The 26,139-nt window shown below is 43.5% G+C and overlaps 1 protein-coding gene across 1 annotated transcript in view; it reads right to left on the bottom strand.

The window, feature by feature from the left end:
- Positions 1-26,139, bottom strand: part of chrm4a (cholinergic receptor, muscarinic 4a) — a 128,244-nt gene that overhangs the window by 66,736 nt on the left and 35,369 nt on the right. Inside the window, exon 2 of the mRNA XM_061977262.1 lies at positions 3,937-4,535. Coding sequence (XP_061833246.1) covers positions 3,937-4,535 — 599 coding nt within the window. The remainder of the gene's footprint in view (positions 1-3,936; positions 4,536-26,139) is intronic.

The raw sequence follows: 26,139 nt of genomic DNA, 5'->3' as shown, positions 1-26,139 counted from the left end.
TACGTAGGTGAATATAAAAAGATTGGCCTACTGACAGTATCAGATTATATCGTCTTGGATGTACAGTATATCTCATTCGAGCCAGCTTTTCCCAGGCTGCACCACAGGGTGGTTTCTGTAAATACAACAGATGAAGCACAAAGCAGAGTGGGCAGGGTTTGTTTATAGAGCAGCCAGCATGAGTCGCGGGTGTCAGAGATAGAAACACAAGCAGATTTTTACAACAAAGTAAGTATGTGTGTGTTTTTTACCCTTTGCGTTTATATTTTGCAGTGTTTATTGCATTTTGCTTGATTGTAAAATATGTCGATCAAGGATGTGGTCTGACGAGGGATGTATTGAGTGTTTTATTGTTCATAGTTAATATTGTATATCCCACATTCATTATTTTCATGTTAATTAAGGAAAACAAATTGTAAAATTACTTTCTGTTTTTTTTAGGTGGTCTGATGTAACACTATGAGCAATCTATCAGACATTACTGTGAGAGTTTTTGTATACATGTTTCTAAAAAATTAGACCAAAGCAGTACCTATACTGGTAATAAAATGTATTGAATTTTTTTCAAAATAAAGGAAAAAACAAAAAAAAGTCATGATTGGCTTTATTTAACATAAAATCTTATGATACATTAAACATACCTTTCTCTTTGAAATCAAATAACAATTTTAGGATTAAATAACATAGCAAACTTACTGGACAACTTCTTTTTTTGTATAACAAGTAAGCAAACAGGTTAAAAAGGCTCTTAATTTGGTTGCTGACGTGTGCAGTAATATATTGTCATTTCTGATTGTATTTTTGTATTAAAAATATATAGGACAAGCGGTAGAAAATGGATGGATGGATTATTAATCTTCTTGTTCATTTATTGTTAAAAATCTGGTTCCTCTCTGTTTTACCATGTTCTGTCCATACTTCTGTTCAAATGTATTAAGCACTTATTCTTCTGTCGTTTTGGAAACTTTATATTAGTTTTGGGTAGTAACAAGTAGTTATAGCAATGCATACATTGGTCATAATTAATAAGTAGTAAGTTCTCCTGTGTCCAAGGACATATTTCCTGAGTTTATAAACCAGAACAAAAAATTTAAAGATTTTGTCATATTAAAAAATATTGATGAAATCATTGTAGTATCGACTAGATACAGCCCTTGTACCTGGTATCGTTATAGTATATATTTATATAGATCCACCCATTTGTTTACATTCAGGCGCGGTAGCGATTGTGAAGCATGTTTAGCTATTCCTCATCCTGCAGGATTGATATTTAAAAGAAATGTATTTTGTTTGTCGGCATGGAGGCAAGAGTTAGTGATTAAGAAGTAGCTAAGAGAGAGAGAGATATTAACCATGAGCTAAGTATGTTTTAAAGCACCGTTTGCATGGCGGCGCTTCGTGTTTATAGCTTCACTTTTATCGCTATTTTTAAAACCAAACTATGTCAATTCTCACTCCTCTTTCTCCTGCTGTTTCTGCTTCCAAGTTACTGTGTGTGTATGTTTTGGCTAACATGCGTGTCGGCTCATACAGTATTACCAGTAATGTCAGCACAGCAAGCCAACTTGTCGATGAGAAAAAAAAGTGCCAATATTTTTCAAACACAGTAGAGTACCTTTTATAATTTATTAGTATCACAGTACTTAATTAAACCGGTGTACTGTCAACATTATCGAGTTAACTCAAGGTAAAATGATCGCATCATCTACACACTTCGATCAATAATGCAATTTATTTTGACCTAACACACTTTTTACCCTAACTGCCATACAGTGATCAGATCAATGCATATAGGTCAATACAACAATGAGTGTGGAGACTCCGACAGGTGTGCTCGCTGGCAAATTTTAGTCTAAAATACAGCCTGAAAGAATTTTAGAGAAATGTGTTACCAATTTGTTGCAAATAAATGACTTGCATATTCCAGTAAAACATTTAAAACGTTCCTGAGTGACATTCTGACAATACAATTAAATGTGTATACAAATATGGGGGTGTTTTCTTAAAGGGGAACATTATCAAAATTTCAGAAGGGTTAAAACCATTAAAAATCAGTGCCCAGTGGCTTATTTTATTTTTCGAATTTTTTTCAAAATTTTACCCATCACGCAATATCCCTAAAAAAAGCTTCAAAGTGCCTGATTTTAACCATCGTTATATACACCCGTCCATTTTCCTGTGACGTCACACAGTAATGCCAATACAAACAAACATGGCGGATAGATCAGCAAGATATAGCGACATTAGCTCGGATTCAGACGCCGATTTCAGCGGCTTAAGCGATTCAACAGATTACGCATGTATTGAAACGGATGGTTGTAGTGTGGAGGCAGGTAGCGAAAACGAAATTGAAGAAGAAACTGAAGCTATTGAGCCATATCGGTTTGAACCGTATGCAAGCGAAACCGACGAAAACGACACGACAGCCAGCGACACGGGAGAAAGCGAGGACGAATTCGGCGATCGCCTTCTAACCAACGATTGGTATGTGTTTGTTTGGCATTAAAGGAAACTAACAACTATGAACTACGTTTACAGAATATGAAATACTTTTGGCAACAACATGCACTTTGAGAGTGCAGACAGCCCAATTTTCATCAATTAATATATTCTGTAGACATACCCTCATCCGCTCTCTTTTCCTGAAAGCTGATCTGTCCAGTCCAGTTGGAAATGCATCTGCTTTGAGTGTCGCAGGATATTCACACATCCTTGCCATCTCTGTCTCATAGCTTTCGTCGGTAAAGTGTGCGGAACAAACGTCCAATTTCTTGCCACTTTCGCATCTTTGGGCCACTGGTGCAACTTGAATCTGTCCCTGTTCGTGTTGTTACACCCTCGGACAACACACCGACGAGGCATGATGTCTCCAAGGTATGGAAAACAGTCGAAAAAACGGAAAATAACAGAGCTGATTTGACTTGGTGTTTATAATGTGTTTGAGAAAATGGTGGATTGCTTCCCGGTGTGACGTCACAACGTGACGTCATCGCTCCGAGAGCGAATAATAGAAAGGCGTTTAATTCGCCAAAATTCACCCATTTAGAGTTCGGAAATCGGTTAATAATATATATGGTCTTTTTTCTGCAACATCAAGGTATATATTGACGCTTACATAGGTCTGGTGATAATGTTCCCCTTTAAGCAAATGTTGATTATGCAAGCGAGTAATCACCTGCAATTTTTCATGATTAATCTAAATATGTTTTGATGATTTGATAGTCCTTAAAACCAAAGCAACTCCCTCTGTAGATTTTGGCGAGGTCACTCTCTTATCGCTCCTTGTTGCTTGTCCTGTGCAGGTCTACAATCATGTCCTGAGGTCCCTTGTCTGCACTTTTGTCTTGGTGGTTGAGCCTAGGAGTACTTCCGAAGGAACATGACTAATAAATGTGCTTCAATGTTACACAACCCTTTTTAATTTAGTAGATTTGTGTTTATTGTTTCTCACTGTATCTGCCCTAATATTGATTTATACTGTATGTAAAAATAACTGCTTTAAAAAAGGTAATTAAAACAACAACGTTGATTTCGGTTGCTGGGTTTTGCTCAATGTTGAATGACTGGCCATACTAAATTGACACTAGTGTGTGAATGTGAATGGTTGTCTGTCTATCTGTGTTGGCCCTGCGATGAAGTGGCAACTTGTCCAAGGTGTACCCTCCTTCTGCCCGAGTACAGCTGGCATAGACTCCAGCCCTCCGTGAGCCAGAGAGCGACAAGCGGTAGAAAATGAATGGATAGATGGATGGGTTGATGGATGGATATAGGCTGGGGCCTGAGGTCATATGCCAATTCCATCCATGCACCATGCCTGTAGAATCCATTCAGGCAGTCTGTACATGTATCGAGAGTATACAATGCATTTGACAAAAACGATGGACAAGTTTAATTATGTATATGACACGTCCAAATAAAAGACAAACTTTTGTATACCTGAATGTAACACTCTCCAGGTGGCACTGTTCGCTGCTCAACTATGAACTGCCAAAACAAGATTGCAGGGGCCCAAAGGATGAAGGATAAGATCCATGCTGCCGCAATCATCAGCCCTGCCAACTTCGTTGTCCTTCTTGTAGGGTATGTGAGGGGCTTAGTCACACAGAAGTAGCGATCAAAACTAATGATTAACAGGTTCATCACTGACGCATTGGACACCACATAATCTAAAGCGAGCCATAGGTCACAAACCACAGGCCCGAGGGGCCAGTATCCAACGATGATATAGACAGTGTACAAATTCATGCTGAACGCGCCAATGATCAGGTCAGCACAGGCCAACGAGAACAAAAAATAGTTATTAACAGTCTGTAAGTGGCGATTGACTTTGATGGACATCATGACCAAAATGTTTCCCGTGACGGTCACAAGGCTCAACGATCCAGTAACCAGGGCTATAAAAAACATCTCAAATGCCTTATATGGACTTGCATCTCCGACGCTGTCCTCCACTGGCAAGCAAGATGTGGAATCATTTGTAGACACATTGCACGAGACATTGACGAAGAGTTCACTGGACTTGTTGAGTGTGGATTCTGAAGGAGTAGAGCAGAGAGAAAGTAATGTCATTAGTTAAACAGAAGAACCCCAATATAAGGATAATTAGATTGAATAAAATTAGAATGGCACGGAGGCCAGCAATCCTAATACAATTAATCACCAAATTGCATTGCCTTTACAGATATTTCCAAAAAAAAAAGTTTGAATAGTTTAAAAGTCTCACAACGTTGCAAAAAAACAAAGACATTTTCCTGCGTTCCTTCGTTCCCGCTATCAATTCCTTCCTAGGGATGTGCTAATGAGACGAGAGAATACACAATATCGGTTTCACAAGAACCAGACAAGACAATATTTTAGCATTTTTTTCCCAAGAACAATGCAGTCACAAAATATATGACTGGACAAAAGGATCCAAAACAATGGAGGTGCATTTTGAAATGTTTTCAGAGGGCTGCTACCCAGCAGGCCACTAACCAAATTGGCACGGGAAGCGCCGAGGCCAATTTGTATTTTGTGCGGAGCCTTGCTGTGCAGTCCAGTCCCACCTTGCACACGGACACTTCCAGGTTGCGTGCATTGTCAGCCATGGCGGCGATCCCGTGGCTTGTTTTTTCAAGCTTAAAGGCAGTGACAGTTGCTTGTAAAACATCCATCCATTTCTACCGCTTGTCCCTTATGGGGATGCTGCACAGCTTCACACGGGCGGAAGGGGGGGTACACCCTGGACAAGTCGCCACCTCATTGCAGGGCAGATAGACAGACAACATTCACACTCACATTCATTCACTGGGGCCAATTAAGTGTTGCAAATCAACCTATCCCCATGGTGCATGTCTTTGGAGGTGGGAGGAAGCCGGAATACCCGGAGGGAACTCATACAGTCACGGGAAGAACATGCAAACTCCACATAGAAAGACCCCGAGCCCGGGGATCGAACCCAGGACCTTTGTATTGTGAGGCACATGCACAAGACAAAAGGTGCAAACTATTGCACCTTTATAATATGTGTAATATATAAGATTTTTTTACAATTAAAAAAATCCTACTGTCAAACATATTTTCCTACTGTCATGGCTGAGATGAGACCTCGTAAAGGCCAAAACCCCTCTTTAAATCAAAATTTCCCAGCTTAATTTGTAATGTTTACTTGAAAACAAACTGGAATCGTTTGTGCAAGAGACAATTGACAGTTTGGAGTCCTATTGCATATTATTAAAAAAATGCACCCCCCCCAAAAAAAATTATCAAGGGCAAGCGTGGAAGAGGTTGAGTGTTTGCTTGCTAAAAAATGCAAGGTATCTCTGGAGTTCCATGGCCAACATCTTTAAACAAGTGAAAGCAACACAGATTAGAGGTTAATAATCTCAAACAATGAACCACAGAGCTCCAATACAGCAGTACAAAATCTAAGAAAGCATTTTGGACTTGCAGAGTCAGAATATGCAAGCAAACATAATAATTTGTGTGTACGAGATAAAAAAGAAGACTTACCAAGTTACAGAGCAGCTGGCAAAAAAAAGTTTAAACCTTGCCAGATCGGATCAGGGAACCCAAAGGTGTAAAAGACAAGCCCAGACCCATTGTGGCAAAACTTGTTGTATTCAAGAACAAATCTACTATTTTGGCAAGCGGTAGAGAATTAAAATGATCCACTTTTTTCATCACGAATTAGATTCCCCTGGAGATCATGAAAAAGCGAGGACTTCTCTATCCAGCCATGTCAGAAGCAAGGAAAATTGGCAAAACAAGCTGTACATTTATGGAGCAATATATCATAATTCACACATAACATAAGGGTTGTCTGGAAGGAATGACAACCGAAATTACTGTCCAGTAGTCGATGTTAGCGTCATGACGTCACATACAACTGGACTCTAAGAAAGCGAGCCTAACATGGAAGAAACTGGCTTTCACGTGGTCTTTGAGGTAGAGAAGAGAGGAGACCTGAGCCCTCCTCATATAGTATAGTACCAGATATAGTTCTTACATTTAGCTCACATTTAGCACATTTTCATCACATTTAAGTTTGAATTAAATGTTGATTCTTAATGTTATGTATACTGTAAATAATAAATGTAAATATAAACATTCAATATAAATCCATCCATCCATCTTCTTCCACTTATCTGAATATGGCTCGCGCGGGCAGCAGTCTAGGAGCCCAGACTTCCCTCACCCCAGCTACTTTGTCCAGCTCCTCCTGGAGCAGGGGTCGGCAACCTTTACCAGTCAAAGAGCCATTTTGACCAGTTTCACAAATTAAAGAAAACAATGGGAGCCAAAAAAATCTTTTGAAATTTAAAATGAAATAACACTGCATACAAAGTTTTTTTTTTGCTTTGTGCTATGTATAAACCAAGGGTCTCAGACACGTGGCCCACACCTTAATATGAAAAGTGAATGTTAGTGCGGCCTGCAAGTTTTATATGAATGGCGGTTGACAGCGTCACCCTCCCAATTTTTCCAGCGGACAACAAATTTCAGGGCAACTATTCTCTCGAACATGCCGTGATGGTACAGCATTTAGCGCCCACTACAACCAGTGTGCCAGCCCGGCCACACGTTGTATGGGGCTTCTGCTTGCTCACGTAAGTGACAGCAAGGCATACTTGGTCAACAATCACACAGGTTACACTGACGGCGGCGGTATAAAAAAACTTTAACACTCTTACTAATAATGCGCCACACTGTGAACCCACACCAAACAAGAATGACAAACACATTTCGGGAGAACATCTGCACCATAACACAAAAATAAACATAACAGAACAAATACCCAGAATCCCATGCAGCCCTAACTCTTCCGGGCTACATTATACACCCCCGCTACCAAACCCCGCCCACCTAAACCGACGCACGGAGGGGGGGTTGATGTGTGAGGGAGCAGGGTTGGGGTGGGGGTGGGGTTTGGTAGTAGCAGGGGTGTATAATGTAGCCCGGAAGAGTCAGGGCTGCATGGGATTCTGGGTATTTGTTCTGTTGTGTTTTTGTTGTGTTAAGGTGCAGATGTTCTCCCAAAATGTGTTTGTCATTCTTGTTTGGTTTTGGTTCAAAGTGTGGCGCATTATTAGTAAGAGTGTTAAAGTTGTTTTATATGGCCACCGTCGGTGTAACATGTGTGGCTGTTGACCAAGTATGCCTGCTGTCACTTACGTGAGCAAACAGAAGATGCATACAACGAGAGGCTGGGCTGGCACGCTGTTTATACAGATTGTAGAGGGCGCTAAATGCTGGACCATCATGGCACGCACTTATTATTATTGTAAGGGTGAAAATCGGAGGATATTAATCCCGGGAGTTTTCTGCGGGAGGCACTGAAATCCGGAAGTCTCCCGGGAAAATCGGGGGGGTCAGCAAGTATGCAGCTGAGCCGCATCAGAGTGATCAAAGAGCCGCATGCGGCTCCGGAGCCGCGGGTTGCCGACCCCTGTCCTGGGGGATCCAAAGACATTCCCAAGCCAGCTGTGAGACAAAGTCTCTCCAACGTGTCCTGGGTCTTCCTCATGGCCTCCTACCAGTCAGAGGTGCCCTAAACACCTCCCCTGGGAGGCGTCTGGGGGACATTCTGACCAGATGCCCGAAACACCTCATCTGGGTCCACTCGATGTGGAGGAGCAAAGGTTTTACTCTGAGCTCCACCTGAATGACAGAGCTTCTCACAGCATCTCTAAGAGAGAGCCCCGCCATCCGACCGAGGAAACTTGTTTTGGCCGCTTGTACCCGTGATCTTGTCCTTTCAATCACAACCCAAAGATTATCACCATATTGAGGATGGGAACATAGATCCACCGGTAAATTTAGAGCTTTGCCTTCCTGCTCAGCTCTTTTTTCACCACAACAGACCAATGCAGGGCCCACATCAGGACAGATGCCAACACCGATCCGCCTGTTGATCTCATGATATACTCTTCCCTCACTCGTGAACAAGACCGAAGGTCCTCCACTTGGATAAATCTAAATGTTAAAACTAAATCTAAATGTTGAATCTAAATCTAAATGCGCTAAATCTCTCACCAAGTGCAAAGATGAATATTTACAGAAATGCCAATTTTTTAAATCCTCTCAGCTTCTCAGCCACCAAACCGGGTCCACATCATTGCCTTTCAGTGTAATTTTGTCCCACTTGACCATCCAAAGGGTTGATTGCTTTACAACATGTAAGATATATGTTAAAAAGGCAATATATTGTTGGGGAAAACAGTTTACTGTGTCTGTTAACTAGAACATAGTTCTGTGATTGGATTTTAGAAAATATTTTTTTACGTTTTTTTTCATTTATCATGTTTAATTTTTTTTTATTTATTAAAAGAATGTTTATTTTTGCAATCTATTTCATAAACCAAGCTCAGGAGAGCAGAATCGTAATGAAGATATACAGAAACATAAACGTACACTACTTGAATACTTCTTGTGGAAGGCTTGTGTTTTATTAGACAACTAAACTCATTTAACTGGTTATAACACAACATAATCTCATCATAAAAATAATCACCTCAATAGATTTTTGGTGATGCATGGAGACCTGAGGTCCTGCTCAGGACAGTGTACCTGTAAGTCTGGCAGTGACAGACAGCAGACTGTCAGAAAAATTGCATTTTTCCACTTAAATACCCGTAGCCCTTCCCACTAGCTGGGACCAATTTGACGGGGTTGCTGTTCTTTTGTAAATACACCATAAATAAACCGTCACACGTCTAAAAGTATTCACATAGTACATTTGAGCTTGTAGATCAGACATTTTTGCTACAGTGGATTCAGGCTTGGAGATCATAACGTTTAAATGTCCAGTTCTCTAACACCCATCTTTTGAGAACCATGGTTTAGCCCAAATTGGACCTAATCAGTAAGGGCATTTGTGTTCACCTGTATAAAGCCCCTATCCCCACCCTGACTCCTTTAGCCACCAGTTCAGAGCCATGGTGAGTGAGAGGTTGTAACTTGTTTGTTGAGTGCATGCTTTTCACTGACTAAAGATATTGAATGTTTGTTGTTTGTCCATATTGTGCTTCCTAACCAATGTGCACGGTTTGAGAGGAAGTTAAGACTTGGACTTAGACTAGACTTAGACTTCCTTTTTATTGTCATTCAAATTTGAACTTTACAGCACAGATAAGAACGGAATTTCGTTACATAAGCTCATGGTAGTGCAGGATAAAAAAGCAATGAGGTGCATATATAAATAATACATTTATATAAATAATATATAAATATATATATAAAATAAATAAATATATATACATATATATAAATAAATAAATAGATGACTGTACAGATAAATATATTGCACTTTTTCACATGCGTCCACGTTTATGGATATATGTTATATTGTCTTTTTTTATTGCCGCGAGTTAATCCATTTTGGGGGGAGTTGAGGGGATAATTTAATTTAATTATGATGCGTTCAAGACTCTTACGGCCTGAGGGAAGAAGCTGTTACGGAACCTGGAGGTTCTGCTTCGGAGGCTGCGGAACCTCTTTCTAGAGTCCAGCAGTGAAAACAGTCCTTGGTGTGGGTGGGATGAGTCTTTGCAGATTTTCTGAGCCCTGGTCAGGCGGCGGGTTTTTGCGATCTCCTGGATAGGAGGAAGAGGAGTCCTGTGATCTTTTCCGCCGTCCTCACCACTCTCTGTAGAGACTTCCAGTCTGAGGCATTGCAGGCTCCAGTCCAGACAGAGATGCCGTTGGTCAGCAGGCTCTCTATAGTGCCTCTGTAGAATGTGGTGAGAATGGGGGGAGGGAGCTGTGCTCTTTTCATCCGACGCAAAAAGTGCATGCGCTGCTGAGCTCTTTTTACAAGAGCTCCGGTGTGTAGGGACCAGGTTATATTGTTAGTTATCTGCACCCCTAGGAACTTGGTGCTGCTTACTATCTCCACCGCTGTGCCGTTGATGAAGAGTGGAGCGTGACTGGACTGGTGCTTCCTGAAGTCAACGATGATCTCCTTGGTCTTGTCGACATTCAGGACCAGGTTGTTGGTTCTGCACCAGTCAACCAGATGTTTTACCTCCTCCCTGTAGTCCATGTCGTTGTTGTCACGGATGAGGCCCACTACAGTCGTGTCGTCCGCATACTTCACAATGTGGTTAGCAGTGGACCTAGCGCAGCAGTCATGAGTCATCAATGTGAACAGCAGCGGACTCAGGACGCAGCCCTGGGGGGAGCCGGTGCTCAGGGAGATGGCACTGGAGGTGTTGTTGCCCACTCTCACAGATTGGGGTCTGTCTGTGAGGAAGTCAAGCAGCCAGTTGCAAAGGGGGGTAGTGAATCCAAGGGGGGCCAGTTTGCTCACCAAGTGCTGCGGGATGATGGTGTTGAATGCTGAGCTGAAGTCCAGGAACAACATCCGCACGTGTGTGTCCTTTCCTTCCAGATGTTTTGAGCTCAGGTGGAGTCCAGAGGAGATGGCGTCCTCTGTGGAGCGGTTAAGGCATACTTGCCAACCCTCCCGATTTTTCCGGGAGACTCCCGAATTTCAGTGACCCTCCCGAAAATCTCCGGGGCAACCATTCTTCCGAATTTCTCCCGATTTTCTTCCAGACGACAAAATTGAGGGCGTGCCGTAATGGCACTTCCTTTAGCGTCCTCTACAACCTGTCGTCACGTCCGCTTTACCACCATACGAACAGCGTGCCGGCACAGTCACATGTTTTAAGCGGCTTCTACAGACACACGTAAGTGACTACAAGACATACTTGATCAACAGTCATACAGGTCACACTGAGGGTGGCCGTATAAACAACTTTAACACTGTTACAAATATGCGCCACACTGTGAACCCACACCAAACAAGAATGACAAACACATTTTGGGAGAACATCCGCACCGTAACACAACATAAAGGGGACGGTGTGGCGAAGTTGGGAGAGTGGCCGTGCCAGCAATCTGAGGGTTACTGGTTCAATCCCCACCTTCAACCATCCTAGTCACGTCCATTGTGTCCTTGAGCTTGACACTTCACCCTTGCTCCTGATGGGTCCTGGTTAGCGCCTTGCATGGCAGTTCCCATGCTATACAAGTATAATCCATTTACATAAACACAACAGAACAAATACGCAGAATCCCTTGCAGCCCTAATTCTTGCAGGACGCTACCACCAAACCCCGCACAATAAACAAGTTCTAAAATTTTCGGACTGACACCAAGACCTAAATTTTGTAAGACTAAATCGCTGTGAACATTTCTTGAAGGTAAAGTCATTGTTTGCAAAAAGCAAAGATGACTAACAAGGACTGTGCCAGATATGTAAATGCTTACACTTTCAACAAGCTGGCCACAAGTATAACTGGTTCTGTTGTCATCTCTTGATTTTTGTGAACAACAAGTTCCTTTGTTTTGGACACATACATTTTTAGCTGGCTCTCCAGACAGCATTCTTCAAAGGCTTTAGTGTGGTCAAAATAGGAGGCCTTAGCAGGCGGATCGGATTTCTTTAACAGGCCAACGAAAACAATGTTGTCAGCGTATTTGAGCAGTTTAAAATTGTTATTGTTAAGCGCAAATTAATTTGCAAGTGCAAAGGGGAGAGGACACTACCTTGTGGGCAGCCAGTACTGATGATGAGCTCTCCTGACAGACTGTCGGTCAGGCAAACCATTTAAGGTCGAAAAGAAAGAAAGTCTCTGATTTAGAGCACCAGGCCATATTCAATATTTAACTCTGCCAACTTCTTAAAAAGAATGTGTAATTTCGTGGAGTTAAAAGCTGAACTGAAATCTACCAATAAAACCTAAAACAGTCACTAAAACATTTGCTTTAGTGACTGACGGCTTGCTTTGTGATGGCATTTAGCAACATCAGCACAGCATCATCCTCTCTCCTTCTTATAGGCAAACTGTAGAGGGTCTAGTTCACTGGCCACTTTGTTGACTAAAATATCAACTAAAACTCTTTCCATGGTGTTAAGGGAGGTGTGGCCAGCGCACTTGCAGGAGCAAAGGTCACCGTCGCTGTCCATGGTGCTGAGGATGAGCACCATTGGGCAGGGGGCGGGGCATGTGCTGACGGCGAGACACAGCTGGCAGGTGATTAGATTTCACAGGTGGTACGTGTTCATCTAATCATCTTTTGTCTTTAACAGTAAGCGGCCGGGTGCAATGGGAGGAGGAATAGTGGAGAGACTGCAAAGTCGGGAAAATAAACAAATTCTGTCTGAAAAGGGTGAAAGCAAACATTAAAACCTTTGTCAACTCTGCACAACTGGCATCTGCGTATGTACCAACGGGACCGCAAGTACGTGACGTTTACACATGGTTTTACACACATAGAGGGTTATGACTATAGGCCTAAAATCTTCAGGCTTGATTGCCTTTGGCTTTTTTGGTATGGACCTTATAATGGAACTTTATCCAAGAATTGGGCACACCTGTGACAAGAAGGAAATTGAACAGCTTTGAGAAGACTCTATTCAGCTGAGAAGCAGTCTTTAAGTACGCAGGTTTTCAGGCCATCTGACCAGTAGCCTTGTTTGGCTTCAGTTTAAAAACAACTATAGCCACAGCATCCTTAGTGATGGCAGTTGATGCTCCTGCGGGGAGATTTTTTCAGATTTTATCACATTCTGGTATATCGTCCACCTTATCAAATCTACAAAATAATTGATTCAACTCATCAACAAAACATTCACTAATGTTTGAAAGAGTACCACATTTCTTATTTGTTTTGCCCATTTATGTATTTAGACCCCCAGATTTCCCAAAAGGCAGTCTGCATAGCGCTTTACAAGCGTCAGGGATATTGCTATAGCAACAGTCAAGAGTCCAATTAAGACGCGTGGGACAGTCAACATATTGCTGTAGGTCAGGCAAGTAATCAGACAAATTACATCTTGGCATTACCTAACATAATTTACAATCAAACCAAACTGATATCTAAACATGGAAGAGTAGCTCCTCTCCTCTTAATGCAATTGTTTCTACAGCAGGAATACAAATGATGTAGTCTACGAAATACAAAATCTGGCAAGGCCCTGCAGGTTTTTTTTTTAATTCTCTTTAAAAGCGTGTTTATGTCATTTTTGTGTTGAGCTGTTTAAAAAAGCACACTGTAAAAAAAAATCCTATTTTTATGGTTAATTTACTCTAAATTTCTACTGTAATTTTTCTATTTTTTTTTAAAATAGTTTATAAAACTGTAGAATTGAAGACATTATCTGTAAATAAACAATCCGCCTGTTATTTTAAGTAATGTGACAAACTATGTATATTTCTATTTTTTTTTTACAGAAAAATGCCAAATTAACCATAGATAGCATTTTCTGTTTTCTTAAATTACTTTCAAATTCATGTAAAATTACAGTAATTATCTTTCATTAAATATGTAGCTTGTTATATAAAAGTCTATGTCCATACTAACAATCTAACACAGGGGTGTCAAACTCATATACAGAGTGGGCCAAAATTTAAAACTGAACAAAGCCGCGGGCCAAGGTTGAACAAATTAACCTTTTAATAGCATTGACAAGCGGTAGAAAATTGAATATTGAACAAGCAAGGCTTATATAACTTTATAGTGACATGCAAAATCGAGTTTCAAATAATAATAATAATAATTAAAAAATATCAATGGCATATCAAATACAATTTAAATAAAAATTGAATGCCTCTTTTCTATTTGCAGCCTTCTGAGGTAAATATCAACATTAACTTTTTCCACAGGCTAATACATTTTGAAAATAAAATAACAATGAATAAACCAACCATTCAGGACTTTAAACTGCTCAGTTTGCAGCACATGATCTAATCTGATGTGTCCAAGCCAGACACCTGGCATCTTTTCTTGGATGCTAGTTCATTAATGTCGGGGCTCAGGCTTTGAGCTGAGGCAACCTTCATTATCGAACGAAGGTGTTCATCAGTCATTATATCTCGTAGTCCGCTGGGACCAGTCTTGGGGGCGTGCCTTAAAGGCACGGCCTTTAACGTACACTACGAGCTGTTGTCACGTCCGCTTTTCATCCATTCTAACATCGTTCAGACCCAGTCACAAGATATGTGCAGCTTCTGTACGCACACACTTGTGAATGCAACGCATACTTCATCAACAGCGATACAGGTTACACTGAGGGTGCCAGTATGAAAAACTTTAACATTTGTTAGAAATATACGCCACACTGTGAATCCACACCAAACAAGAATGACAAACACATTTCGGGAGAACATCCGCACCGTAACACAACATAAACACAACAGAACAAATACCCAGAATCTTTTGCAGCACTAACTCTTCCGGGACGCTAAAAAATACACCCCCGCTACCACCAACCCCCCCGCCCCCACACACATTTCAAACAGTGTTAAAGTTTTTTATTCGACTACCCTCAGTGTAACCTGTATCGCTGTTGATGAAGTATGCGTTGCATTCAATTGCGTGTGCGTGCAGAAGCCGCACATGTTATGTGACTGGGCCAGCAGTCGTTGGACTGGATGAAAAGCAGACCTGACGATTTTCGGGTGGGGCGCTGGAGTCACTCCCGGGAGGGTTGGCAAGTATTAGAATTAGCGGTGAATGCGGTTTTACCGCCGCAATATATAATCGGCGGGCCAGCTTTAGTGTTAATTTGATATCGCCTCAAGGGCCAAGTGAAATTACACGGCGGGCCATTTTTGGCCCGCGGGCCAGAGTTTGTCACCCAAGCTGTAGAATAAAGGTATTTTTCTGCAGAACTGTTTGCATTGTCACTTTATTAAAGGTGGTTGATCTTAACAATTCAGAAAAAATCTGTAAAATAATGGTATTTTTCTGTGGAACTGCCAGCATTGTCAATTCATTAAAGGTGTTTGATCGTAATAATCTGGAAAAACTGTGGAGAATAAAGGTATTTTTCTGCAGAACTGTTTGCATCGTCACTTTATTAAAGGTGGTTGATCTTAATAATTTAGTAAAAATCTGTAAAATTACGATATTTTTCTGCAAAACGTTTCATGAACATTTCTGTAAATATAATGTTTTTGATCATTATTTGGTTTACAATGTTTTACTTTAATTTTATGGTTTTCGTTTGTCAGCCGTAGCTGCCAGTAGATGGCCGTTTTTTTACAGAATTTTTTTTTTTACAGTGCATAATGTTTAAAAAACAGTTAAAGCAAACTATTGGTCCAGTCTGTTGCATTAATTGCACATCACCAGAACAGAAGGCAGCCTTCCTTTCATTAAGACACAATTCAATTGCTGACACCCAAGGTTGGTTAAAATTATCTGAGCTTCGTGTGTGTTTGTAAACTAGCAATCCCATCTCTGCCCACCGAGATTGTGGATGACTGACAAGAGGATGCAGTCCATTTATTTAATTTGACTATTGAATAAACACGCTCAGGTTCGAGGAGTAATGAACATAATGAAAACTATGCACCTTGTTTGAAAGGGAGAGACAAAAAAAAAACACACCCAGACTTGCCAAGTTATCAAATTAATTTTCAGTAATTGCACCCTTGCAACCCCGAGAGGGACAAGCAGTAGAAAATGGATGGATGGATGGATGGTCCAATTAATTGATTTATTGACTTTTGACCCAGGTCTAACTTTAATATTATGATCCAGTCTTACCTGCATCTGGAAATACAAACATTTGGCCTGTGAAATCATAGTAATGCCTTGTAAGTACTGTTTGAAAGTCGTCACCATCAAATCACCAAAAATATGATGTTTTTGTGGTTTCACATTATAATCAATTTCTTGTTTGGGTACTTTCAGGTGAACCAAAATATGTAGTGGAGTATCATTGCTTATAGGAACGTATTTCTATTTCGTACACCAATTTACAACCTGAGAGAAGTGTTGGGACTTCGAGCTGTCAAAAACGGGTGCGAAGCAGCTTGGTAGTGCCAGCAGTAGAGATGGGAATCAAAAACGGGTTCTTATCCAAAACAGTGTATCATTTCCTTGGAATCGCTTGCCATTTTTTCAAACAAATCCCTTAAGAATACGAAGTGATGTCAGACATCATCATGGCGCCTATGGGGGAAACAACGCTCCGAAGTCTTGGGCTGTGTATGTATGTGTGTGTATATATATATATATATATATATATATATATATATATATATATATATATATATATACATTGGCCCTGCGATGAGGTGGCGACTTGTCCAGGGTGTACCCCGCCTTCCGCCCGATTGTAGCTGAGATAGGCTCCAGCGCCCCCCGCGACCCCAAAGGGAATAAGCGGTAGAAAATGGATGGATGGATATATATATACATACATATTCCGAGCACGATGATGTCACGTTATCGATGGGAAGATAAATTTTTAGACAATATGATTTGCCTGAGCGGCTAGGACAAACCGATAGTAGCGAGCGGTAGAAAATGGATTAGAAAGGACAGCTTTAAAAATAATAAAAATTTAAAAAAATAAAAATAAACAATTTTTTTTTTTTTTGTTTGTTTAACTTGGGACTTCCCGCATGCTGGATTTTGGGCGCTGGCAGGCAAGATCCAAACAGAGTCATAGTGACCAAAATTCTGTGGGTGTACAATACTGTAGGAGACTGTGGAGAGGCGGGGCCGGTAGTCCGACAGCGAGGCTGGGCACACCGGAGCCCGCTACAAGATGGCGGCGAGGAGGCGTGGACGGCGAGCGAGCAGCGAGGGGGGGCGTGACGCCGCAATTATTACCAGGTACATGGAGCGTCCAGCTGGGCACAATTTAATAATCCTCTTGAACTGTATAAAAGGGCGGCAGCCGTGAACGTGAGGGAGAGAGGCGGAGAGAGGAAACGGAGCCAGAGAAAAGCGGATGCCGAGCGAGAGTGGAAAAGAGCACACGGAAGACGACGACGTACACAGCTGAAAAGCTGGAGCGGAAGAGCGAGGAGAGAGACTGAGAACAGCAAAGCTGAAAAGCAACCCGGCGAGAGACATTTATTTGCAAAAATAAAAGAAGTCTACACCTGCCCCATCATGGCTTCCGACGCTGCTAATAAAGAGACAGGTGATTAGATAACTCGTTCCAGCTGAGATATCCACTCACCTGTCTGCTAGCTGCTTCATGGCCGGCACCTGCACACACCCTGCCCGCAGGGAATGCGTGGACCACGCTCCTTACACAGAGACCATCTCAATACATGATAAATCACTATTCATGATTATTGATTACATGTATATATTGGCAGTTACCACAGGGACCTGGGTGGTAAATGAAGGCATATCCTGACAGGGTCATTATCTGGCCCGTCGTTCCCAGATAATGGTTCTCAAATGCACTCATACACTCTGGTGTGTGAATGCATTGCATCTAGGTCGAAGTGGAATGTGTCATATGTTTAATTGAAAAGCTGTAATTAAACTTTACCTTCTTGATTTACAATATTTTAACAAGTCTAAATCCATCCATCCATCCATCCATCCATCTTCTTCCGCTTATCCGAGGTCGGGTCGCGGGGGCAGCAGCTTAAGCGGGAAGCCCAGACTTCCCTCTCCCCAGCCACTTCGTCCAGCTCCGCCCGGGGGATCCCGAGGCGTTCCCAGGCCAGCCGGGAGAGATAGTCTTCCCAGCGTGTCCTGGGTCTTCTCCGTGGCCTCCTACCGGTCGGACATGCCCGAAACCACCTCATCTGGCTCATCTCGATGTGGAGGAGCAGCGGCTTTACTTTGAGCTACCCCCGGATGACAGAGCTTCTCACCCTATCTCTAAGGGAGAGCCCCGCCACCCGGCGAAGGAAACTCATTTCGGCCGCTTGTACCCATGATCTTGTCCTTTTGGTGATGACCCAAAGCTCATGACCATAGGTGAGGATGGGAACGTAGATTGACCGGTAAATCGAGAGCTTTGCCTTCTGGCTCAGCTCCTTCTTCACCACAACGGATCGATACAGCGTCCGCATTACTGAAGACGCCGCACCGAGCTGCCTGTCGATCTCACGATCCACTCTTCCCCCTCGTGAACAAGACTCCGAGGTACTTGAACTCCTCCACTTGGGGCAAGATCTCCTCTCCAACCCGGAGATGGCACTCCACCCTTTTCCGGGAGAGAACCATGGAGGTGCTGATTCCCATCCCAGTCGCTTCACACTCGGCTGCGAACCAATCCAGTGAGAGCTGAAGATCTTGGCCAGAGGAAGCCATCAGGACCACATCATCTGCAAATAGCAGAGACCTAATCCTGCAGCCACCAAACCAGATACCCTCAACGCCCTGACTGCGCCTAGAAATTTTGTCCATAAAGGTTATGAACAGTATCGGTGACAAAGGGCAGCCTTGGCGGAGTCCAACCCTCACTGGAAACAGGTCCGACTTACTGCCGGCAATGCGGACCAAGCTCTGACACTGATTATACAGGGAGCGAACTGCCACAATAAGACAGTCCGTCACCCCATACTCTCTGAGCACTCCCCACAGGACTTCCCGGGGTACACAGTCGAATGCCTTCTCCAAGTCCACAAAGCACATGTAGACTGGTTGGGCAAACTCCCATGCACCCCCAAGGACCCTGCCGAGAGTACAGAGCTGGTCCATAGCTCTGTGCTCCTCCTGAATCCGAGGTTCGACCATCCGACGTAGCCTCCTCTCCAATACACCTGAATAGACCCTATCGGGAAGGCTGAGGAGTGTGATCCCACGATAGTTGGAACACACCCTCCGGTTCCCCTTCTCAAAGAGAGGAACCACCACCCCGGTCTGCCAATCCAGAGGTACCACCCCCGATGTCCACGCGATGTTGCAGAGTCTTGTCAACCAAAACAGCCCCACAACATCCAGAGCCCTAAGGAACTGCGGGCGGATCTCATCCACCCTCGGGGCCTTGCCACCGAGGAGCTTTTCACTACCTCGGCAACCTCAGCCCCAGAAATAGGAGAGCCCACCACAGATTCCCCAGGCCCTGCTTCCTCATAGGAAGACGTGCTGGTAGGATTGAGGAGGTCTTCGAAGTATTCTCTCCACCGATCCACAACATCCACAGTCGAGGTCAGCAGAGCACCATCCCCACCATACATGGTGTTGACACTGCACTGCTTCCCCTTCCTGAGGCGGCGGATGATGGTCCACAATTGCTTCGAAGCCGTCCGGAAGTCTTTTTCCATGGCCTCCCCGAACTCCTCCCATGTCCGAGTTTTTGCCTCCGCGACCGCTGAAGCCGCACACTGCTTGGCCTCTCGGTACCTGTCTGCTGCCTCTGGAGTCCTATGAGCCAAAAGAGCCTGATAGGACTCTTTCTTCAGCTTGACGGCATCCCTTACCGCTGGTGTCCTCCAGCGGGTTCTAGGATTACCGCCACGACAGGCACCAACTACCTTGCGGCCACAGCTCCAATCGGCCGCCTCGACAACAGAGGTACGGGCCATCGTCCACTCTGACTCAATGTCCAGGGCCTCCCTTGTGATATGTTCAAAGTTCTTCCGGCGGTGGGAATTGAAACTCTCTCCGACAGGAGACTCTGCCAGACGTTCCCAGCAAACCCTCACAATGCGTTTGGGCCTGCCAGGTCTGTCCGGCATCCTCCCCCACCATCGCAGCCAACTCACCACCAGGTGGTGATCGGTAGAAAGCTCCGCCCCTCTCTTCACCTGAGTGTCCAAAACATGAGACTGCAAATCCGATGACACAACTACAAAGTCGATCATGGAACTGCGGCCTAGGGTGTCCTAGTGCCAAGTGCATATGTGGACACTGACGGAGGCAGATAATTAGATATATCCATATACTGTGTGCCAACTTTTGAGAATGTCAAGGGGGAGATCTTCTCTGCTTTTTGTCTAAAACCGACTTTAGATAATAAACAAAAGGGACCTTGAGTGAGCAGGGAGGAAGGGGGAGAAGTAATAAATTATTTCGCTTATCTTTCCCTTTGCCCAGCTGTGGAGAAAGGGACAAGAGGGTGGGGGCAAGAGAGACGAGATAAAAGAAGAAGTTTTGCCGTATGAAAAGTTAGACCAATTTAGCTCTGCGAGTGAGCGCTTCTGTACGGGATTTGGTCTCAAGTTTATTTCCAAAGGCTTTGGAAATAAAATTAGAAAATACCTATTCTGTCTCTGGTGGTTCTTCTACTCAGCTTTACGTGTCATAAAAGAGCTTGGGAGTGGCCAGCAACTTGAATTCCCTGGGAAGAACAACTGGTCCAAACGCAACAATTTGGGGGCTTCGTCCGGTGTGACACGCTGAGAATTGGACACCTCTTGCACTCTTCTGGACAGACTCACTTGGCCAAACATAAAACAAGGTAAGCAGAGCCTTTTTCTAAAATCTGCTTTAGGAGTCTGTCTTGAAGTATGTAAGTCAAACACTGTTTGTACCCCAGACACAGAGTGGCGATTTTGATAGATTTATTGTATTTTGCCTTGTCCGCCATTGCATATGGTGGCCAACTCATGTCATTGCGTCTTGGATCGTTCACCTGTGACTAGAATGGTTTGAGGTTCAAGTCCTTTCGTATGTTATATTCTTGGGTTCAAGTCCGTTTGAATAATACGATAAAGATTTAGGTTCAAGTCCTTTAAAGATTACCGTGACGGGCTGCTTCACTGACGAGTAAGCAAATAGTCGGGTGTGGCTCGCCCGGGGGGTTTGGTCTCCCCTAAAAGAGTTCTAGGTTCAAATCCTTTCGTATAATACATTTTTGGGTTCAAGTCCTTTTGAATGATACGATAAATTGCACGGGTGAAGATTGAGACAAAATAGACGAAATGGCCACGGAGTTTGATGACGGTTGGGGAAAAAGGTGATGAATGTACTGTTGTCGACAATGAAATTAGCAGGTAGAGTTTAAAAAGAAAAAAAGGAAAAAAAAAAAAGAGAACGTTTCTTGAAAGGGTTAAGAGGGAGTTTACAACACTCGTAAAGTCGTGAACTCAAACGTTTGGTAAATTCAGAAAAGTAACTGGAAGTTTATGGTAAAGTGAAACGCAGAGAAAGAGCTTTCGTGCAACTTTTTCCTTGTGTGTGTGTGTGCTGCGAGCATACGCGTGCTTGTGTGTGTGTGCGCTGCTGGTTGTGTGGGTGTGTGTGTGTGTGTGTGTGTGTGTGTGCGTGCTTGTGTGTGCATGTGGTGCTATTGGTGAGTCCGCGGGGATAGACGGAGGGGGGGAACAAGGTGAATTAGTTAAGGAGATGACTCGAGCACAGGGCGAGGAACCTAACGGTTAAAAAGAAGGCTTACAGAACTTATGTGCTCGAGAAATTAAGAGTTTGACGGAAGAGAAAAGAAAGTTAGAGAAGAATATGATAGAATGGACTAACTGGTCTTTAGTCTGTCGCACATGCGCCAGACTATTCAAACAACCCGCCCAGACTTTGACTAAGCCACCGCCCCCTACTCCAGTGACAAGCGAGGGAGGTACTGAAACGCCCCCTCTAAGATTGAACCTACCTCCAAAACTTAAAATGTCTCCATCGGCTCAAACTCTTAACCCCTCCCTTTGCACGTCTGACCATTTTCCTCTGGCAGATGGCAATCTCGCGCGTGCATACCAGACATTTTTGACACATAACGCTGACAATAGGGGCCTGCTTCAATATAGGTCTTTTGCCGTCGCAGACATGCAAGCCATTGTTGACCTTCCTTTCCCACCTGTACCTCAGGGAGGGAACCTTTGGCTAAACACTTTGGACAAAGCTAACCCTGATATACACGGTGCCAAAAAACAACACATGGCAGGGACATCTTACTCATCACATGCAAAATTGGACAGAGCAGGATGATAACAACAAGGCTGGGGGCAGAGTAACAAGGAAACAACTACTTAAATTACAGATCGCTGAAGATGAAAAGTTAAAAGAACCGAATGGTCAAGGATCAGCTAAAGTATATTCAGCAGTGGGTGACCTTGCTTTTGAGTCCCAGCAGGTGGAGGAAAGAATCCTCAACAGACGTGCGACCAGACGGTTGGACTCGGGTGGTGGACACAGTGCTTTAAGGCCAAGACAGGGTGAAAACTGTTTCATCTGTGACCAGCCGGGTCACTGGCAACGTAAATGTCCTAACTCCTCTGAACGAGACAGGCTCCCAATTGCAGCCAAAACATCATACAGGCATGGCAAAGGACGCCCAAAGCAGAAGCCCCAGCAGGAAATACAGACAGGCCGCCTGCTGGATATAAGTGTCAACGGACAATGTTATCAGTTTGTGATTGACACTGGTGCCACCCACTCCTTTCTGAATGCAGAGGTACCAAAGAAACTGTGTGCTTCCTTTTTGAAGGTCGAAGGCTTCGCTGAGGTCACAAGAATGTTACCTGTCACAAAACCACTTCCGGTTCAGATTGCTGGACTCTCGTTGAAGCACCCCTTCGTGGTTGATCATCACACACCTTGCCTGCTCAGTAATTACAAATTGTACCCTGACATTCAATATCGCACAGAAGGAACCTTCCTGGTGTTACCTGACGGCACAACCACCAAACTGCGACACCACTACCAAGGCTCCTCCATGAGCTTATACCACAGCCTGAAACACCAGAAATGGCTGACATATCCAACTGCTCTAATCAGTGAAAACCCTGGCTGACTGAGATGCTTCCGTGTGTACCGCCACCCGACTCGCCTCATGTTATGATCACCAGATAGACACTCATGCCAGGAGGCCTTTGACTCCTTTATATGTATATATGGTGGAACTCAAGGTGTGGCTGCTCATGTTGACCTATCTTTGCTACAACTAGCATGGTATAAGATGGACACAATTGCTGTCCCACATTGTTCCCTTGCTCTTTGCCCCGCCTACAAAACCAAAGACTTAGGTCCAATGATAAAACACGGCGTAGCTGCCACTCATTGCACCGACACACAAATACCACATTTTCTATTGTTTAAGTTTTCTGTTAAGCACATAGCTATGGGCTGCACTTTGGACACCCCGGCTGTAGGCTACGAGGAGCTAGCAGCTACACAACAGCTGAGCTAAAACGACACATTACATTTAAGCATATCAAACAATTATAGTTGCTTATTACATACACACAGTCGCCATGACAGAAGTCTGATAGAAAGTATTCAGTAACAAACGTGTCTGCATCATTTGACTTTCTACAACATGAGCTTGACTTAATTTGTTATTGTGGCTACCTGGTGTGGTAAAATTTCAAATTACTATTGCGAAGGCATCCGCCATAAGGTTAGTATTTTTCTAGTATTTGTGTCAATATAAGCATATTTTGAAGCTTTCACCATATTGAATAAGTTACATAAAATTTAGGGTTTAGTTGAGTTTGAGTTATTTCTGATTTCGCTAAGGGGTCCCCTACCCTAATACCACCCTCCAGTGGTCCACAGAGGCTGAAATGACTTTCATTGACCTCAAACATGACCTGTCCTCCGCCCCTGCTCTTGCTGTACTTGACTATTAGCTGACCCTTTTCTTAGATGTTTCTGAAAGTGGTAGTATTACTGACACAGTCCCTTTTTCAGAAACAGAAGGAGGAGGAGGTGAGGGTGGATTCAGACTCTTGGATTCAGACTCCTTACAACAAAATTGAAATTTTTCCGACTCAGACACATTCCATAGTTTTAACATTATTCCCGTGGGTAAGAAATTATAACTAAATTTAACTTGAAAATAGCCATTTTGCACATCGATAGTAGTTTAGTAGATCAATTTGGAATATGGAGGAGGTGAGGGTGAACCGTGTATAGTTTTTGACTTCATTGATATGATCAATCCGGTGAAAGGGAAAAGATACTTGCTGACTTGTGTTGACAATTACAGTGGTTGGCCGGAAGCAACCCCAACTTCAAAAGAGGATGCAAAATCAGTAATTAAATGGCTTGTTATGGACCTAATTCCCCGACATGGGTTCCCCAAAAAGATGAGGTCAGACAACGGCACCACTTTTAAAAATACTCACTTAGCCTTGGTCGAAAAGGCTCTCGGACTAGAACACAGGTTCGGTTCGGGGTACCATCCACAGTCCCAAGGTAAGGTTGAAAGGATGAACCAGAACATCAAAAAACGAATTGGCTAAAATCTGTGCACATACCAAATTGAATTGGATTGACATGTTGCAATTAGCGTTAATGATCATTCGAATGTCAGTGAATAAAACTGTTTTACCGCCCTTTGAGTTTTTCACCCTATGAACTGCATACAGGTCAGCCCTTCCCAGGATCAACACCCCCCCTGGAAGAAGGAAATACCAAAATGGTATTTTACACAAAATGCAGAATTTGTGTGCCAGTTCTTCTGTACAGATTCAAGGATGACAGCCCGCCACTCCAGATTCCCTTCCTCCCGTTGAGTGGGTCAAGATCAAGGTCATCAAACCAAGTGGACAGAGCCCAGGTGGGATGGTCCCTTCAAGGTCGGGGAACGGACGTCCCACGCCCTTCGACTGACTGGTAAAGGGGACACCTGGTACCACCTCTCCCTCTGCACTCCCGCTGAAGAACCTGACAGATCTCCAGCGGATGTCATTGCCGACATCGCCACATCATCTGCCCCACTCGACCCCCTAGCAGCGCCTTTTGAGCCTGAGGCATCTGAAGAAGAACGGGAGCACGCAGAAGACTCATTTTTAGTATGTGTGTTACCGGAGTAACACACTGAAAGGGGTGATTGTGCTAGTAACCTCTCCCCCAGGTCATAGAAGAGCGAGGCTTTAATTACACACATAGTCCTACAGCCCAAAAGAAGATTTTTTACCTACATTACTCTGATCAACTTCTATATTGTATATCATTGCTTGAGACCAGTCCATATGCTAAATGTTTCTTAGTTTTTCTTGCTTGTTTTCAGCATAACTATTTGTGTCGTTATATTAAGTGAAAAGTTTGATGTTTATCCCCGTTTCGTTACCTGAATTACTCTGATTTTGATAGATAAGAGGCAGGATGTTATACCCAGTAGTATTCCCTGATGGACTGGTGTTTGGGCTTGTTCTACTGACCTTGTGTCTCAGTTCTTCCTTCCCGACGACAGTGACTGACAAGTGTCTTAGAACATACGGCGGACTTGAAATAGACTGAGTCAAGGGGGACAGCAAGACTTACTTTTTTGACCTGTGCAGTGTGATTAATTGCGGGGGGAAAAATAGTTCTTACTGTGGTAGGAACCTCTATCTTTGTTACGACTCAAACCTGAACCATTGGTGTCGGATGCGGACAACATACTCTGGTAAGTGGTGCCCCTCGTGGAAGCAGGTAACCCACTACACAGGGCCCTTAGATTACCATGACCCTTTATATGCCAGCATACCTCCACAATTCAAAATTATTCTGAGAGTGATGACCTTTCAGAGGAATTTTGATCGTTCCCAGAACCCCCTTGCCCTTACAATTGCCAGAGCGGGTGTTATGCCTAGTCCCTTTTATGTTGTTTTGGGGGTTGACCAGACTGGTACAGACTCTAAAGGGATTATTAAAATTAATATCCTTGAGAGAGCGTTAACTACCTCTGCCCCTCACTGTAGCACCTAAAGTGCCACTCCACCTCGGTGACGTTACAAAGGCTCTCACATCTGTGTATACTAATGACATCACCACCGAAGACCTGGTAGCTTTGACCTTAGGAGCAGGTGCAGGCAACCTGTGGCTTAGGTGGATGACTAGCATGGCTAAGAGCCAAAACCTGGGTGACTGTGTTGCTTGTTCCGCTGGACGTCCCTTTCCCCACACTTACCCCGCCCCTTTTAAGTTGACTGACACAAATGGCTCAAACTGTCTTATCTCCTTGTTTTCTGAACCCACACCGCCAAGTTGTGATTTGTTGGCTAG

The sequence above is a fragment of the Nerophis lumbriciformis genome, linkage group LG01 (assembly GCF_033978685.3).
Source record: "Nerophis lumbriciformis linkage group LG01, RoL_Nlum_v2.1, whole genome shotgun sequence".
In the NCBI taxonomy this organism is placed as follows: Eukaryota; Metazoa; Chordata; class Actinopteri; order Syngnathiformes; family Syngnathidae; genus Nerophis; species Nerophis lumbriciformis.
This window is presented reverse-complemented; position numbering and strand designations above follow the sequence as displayed.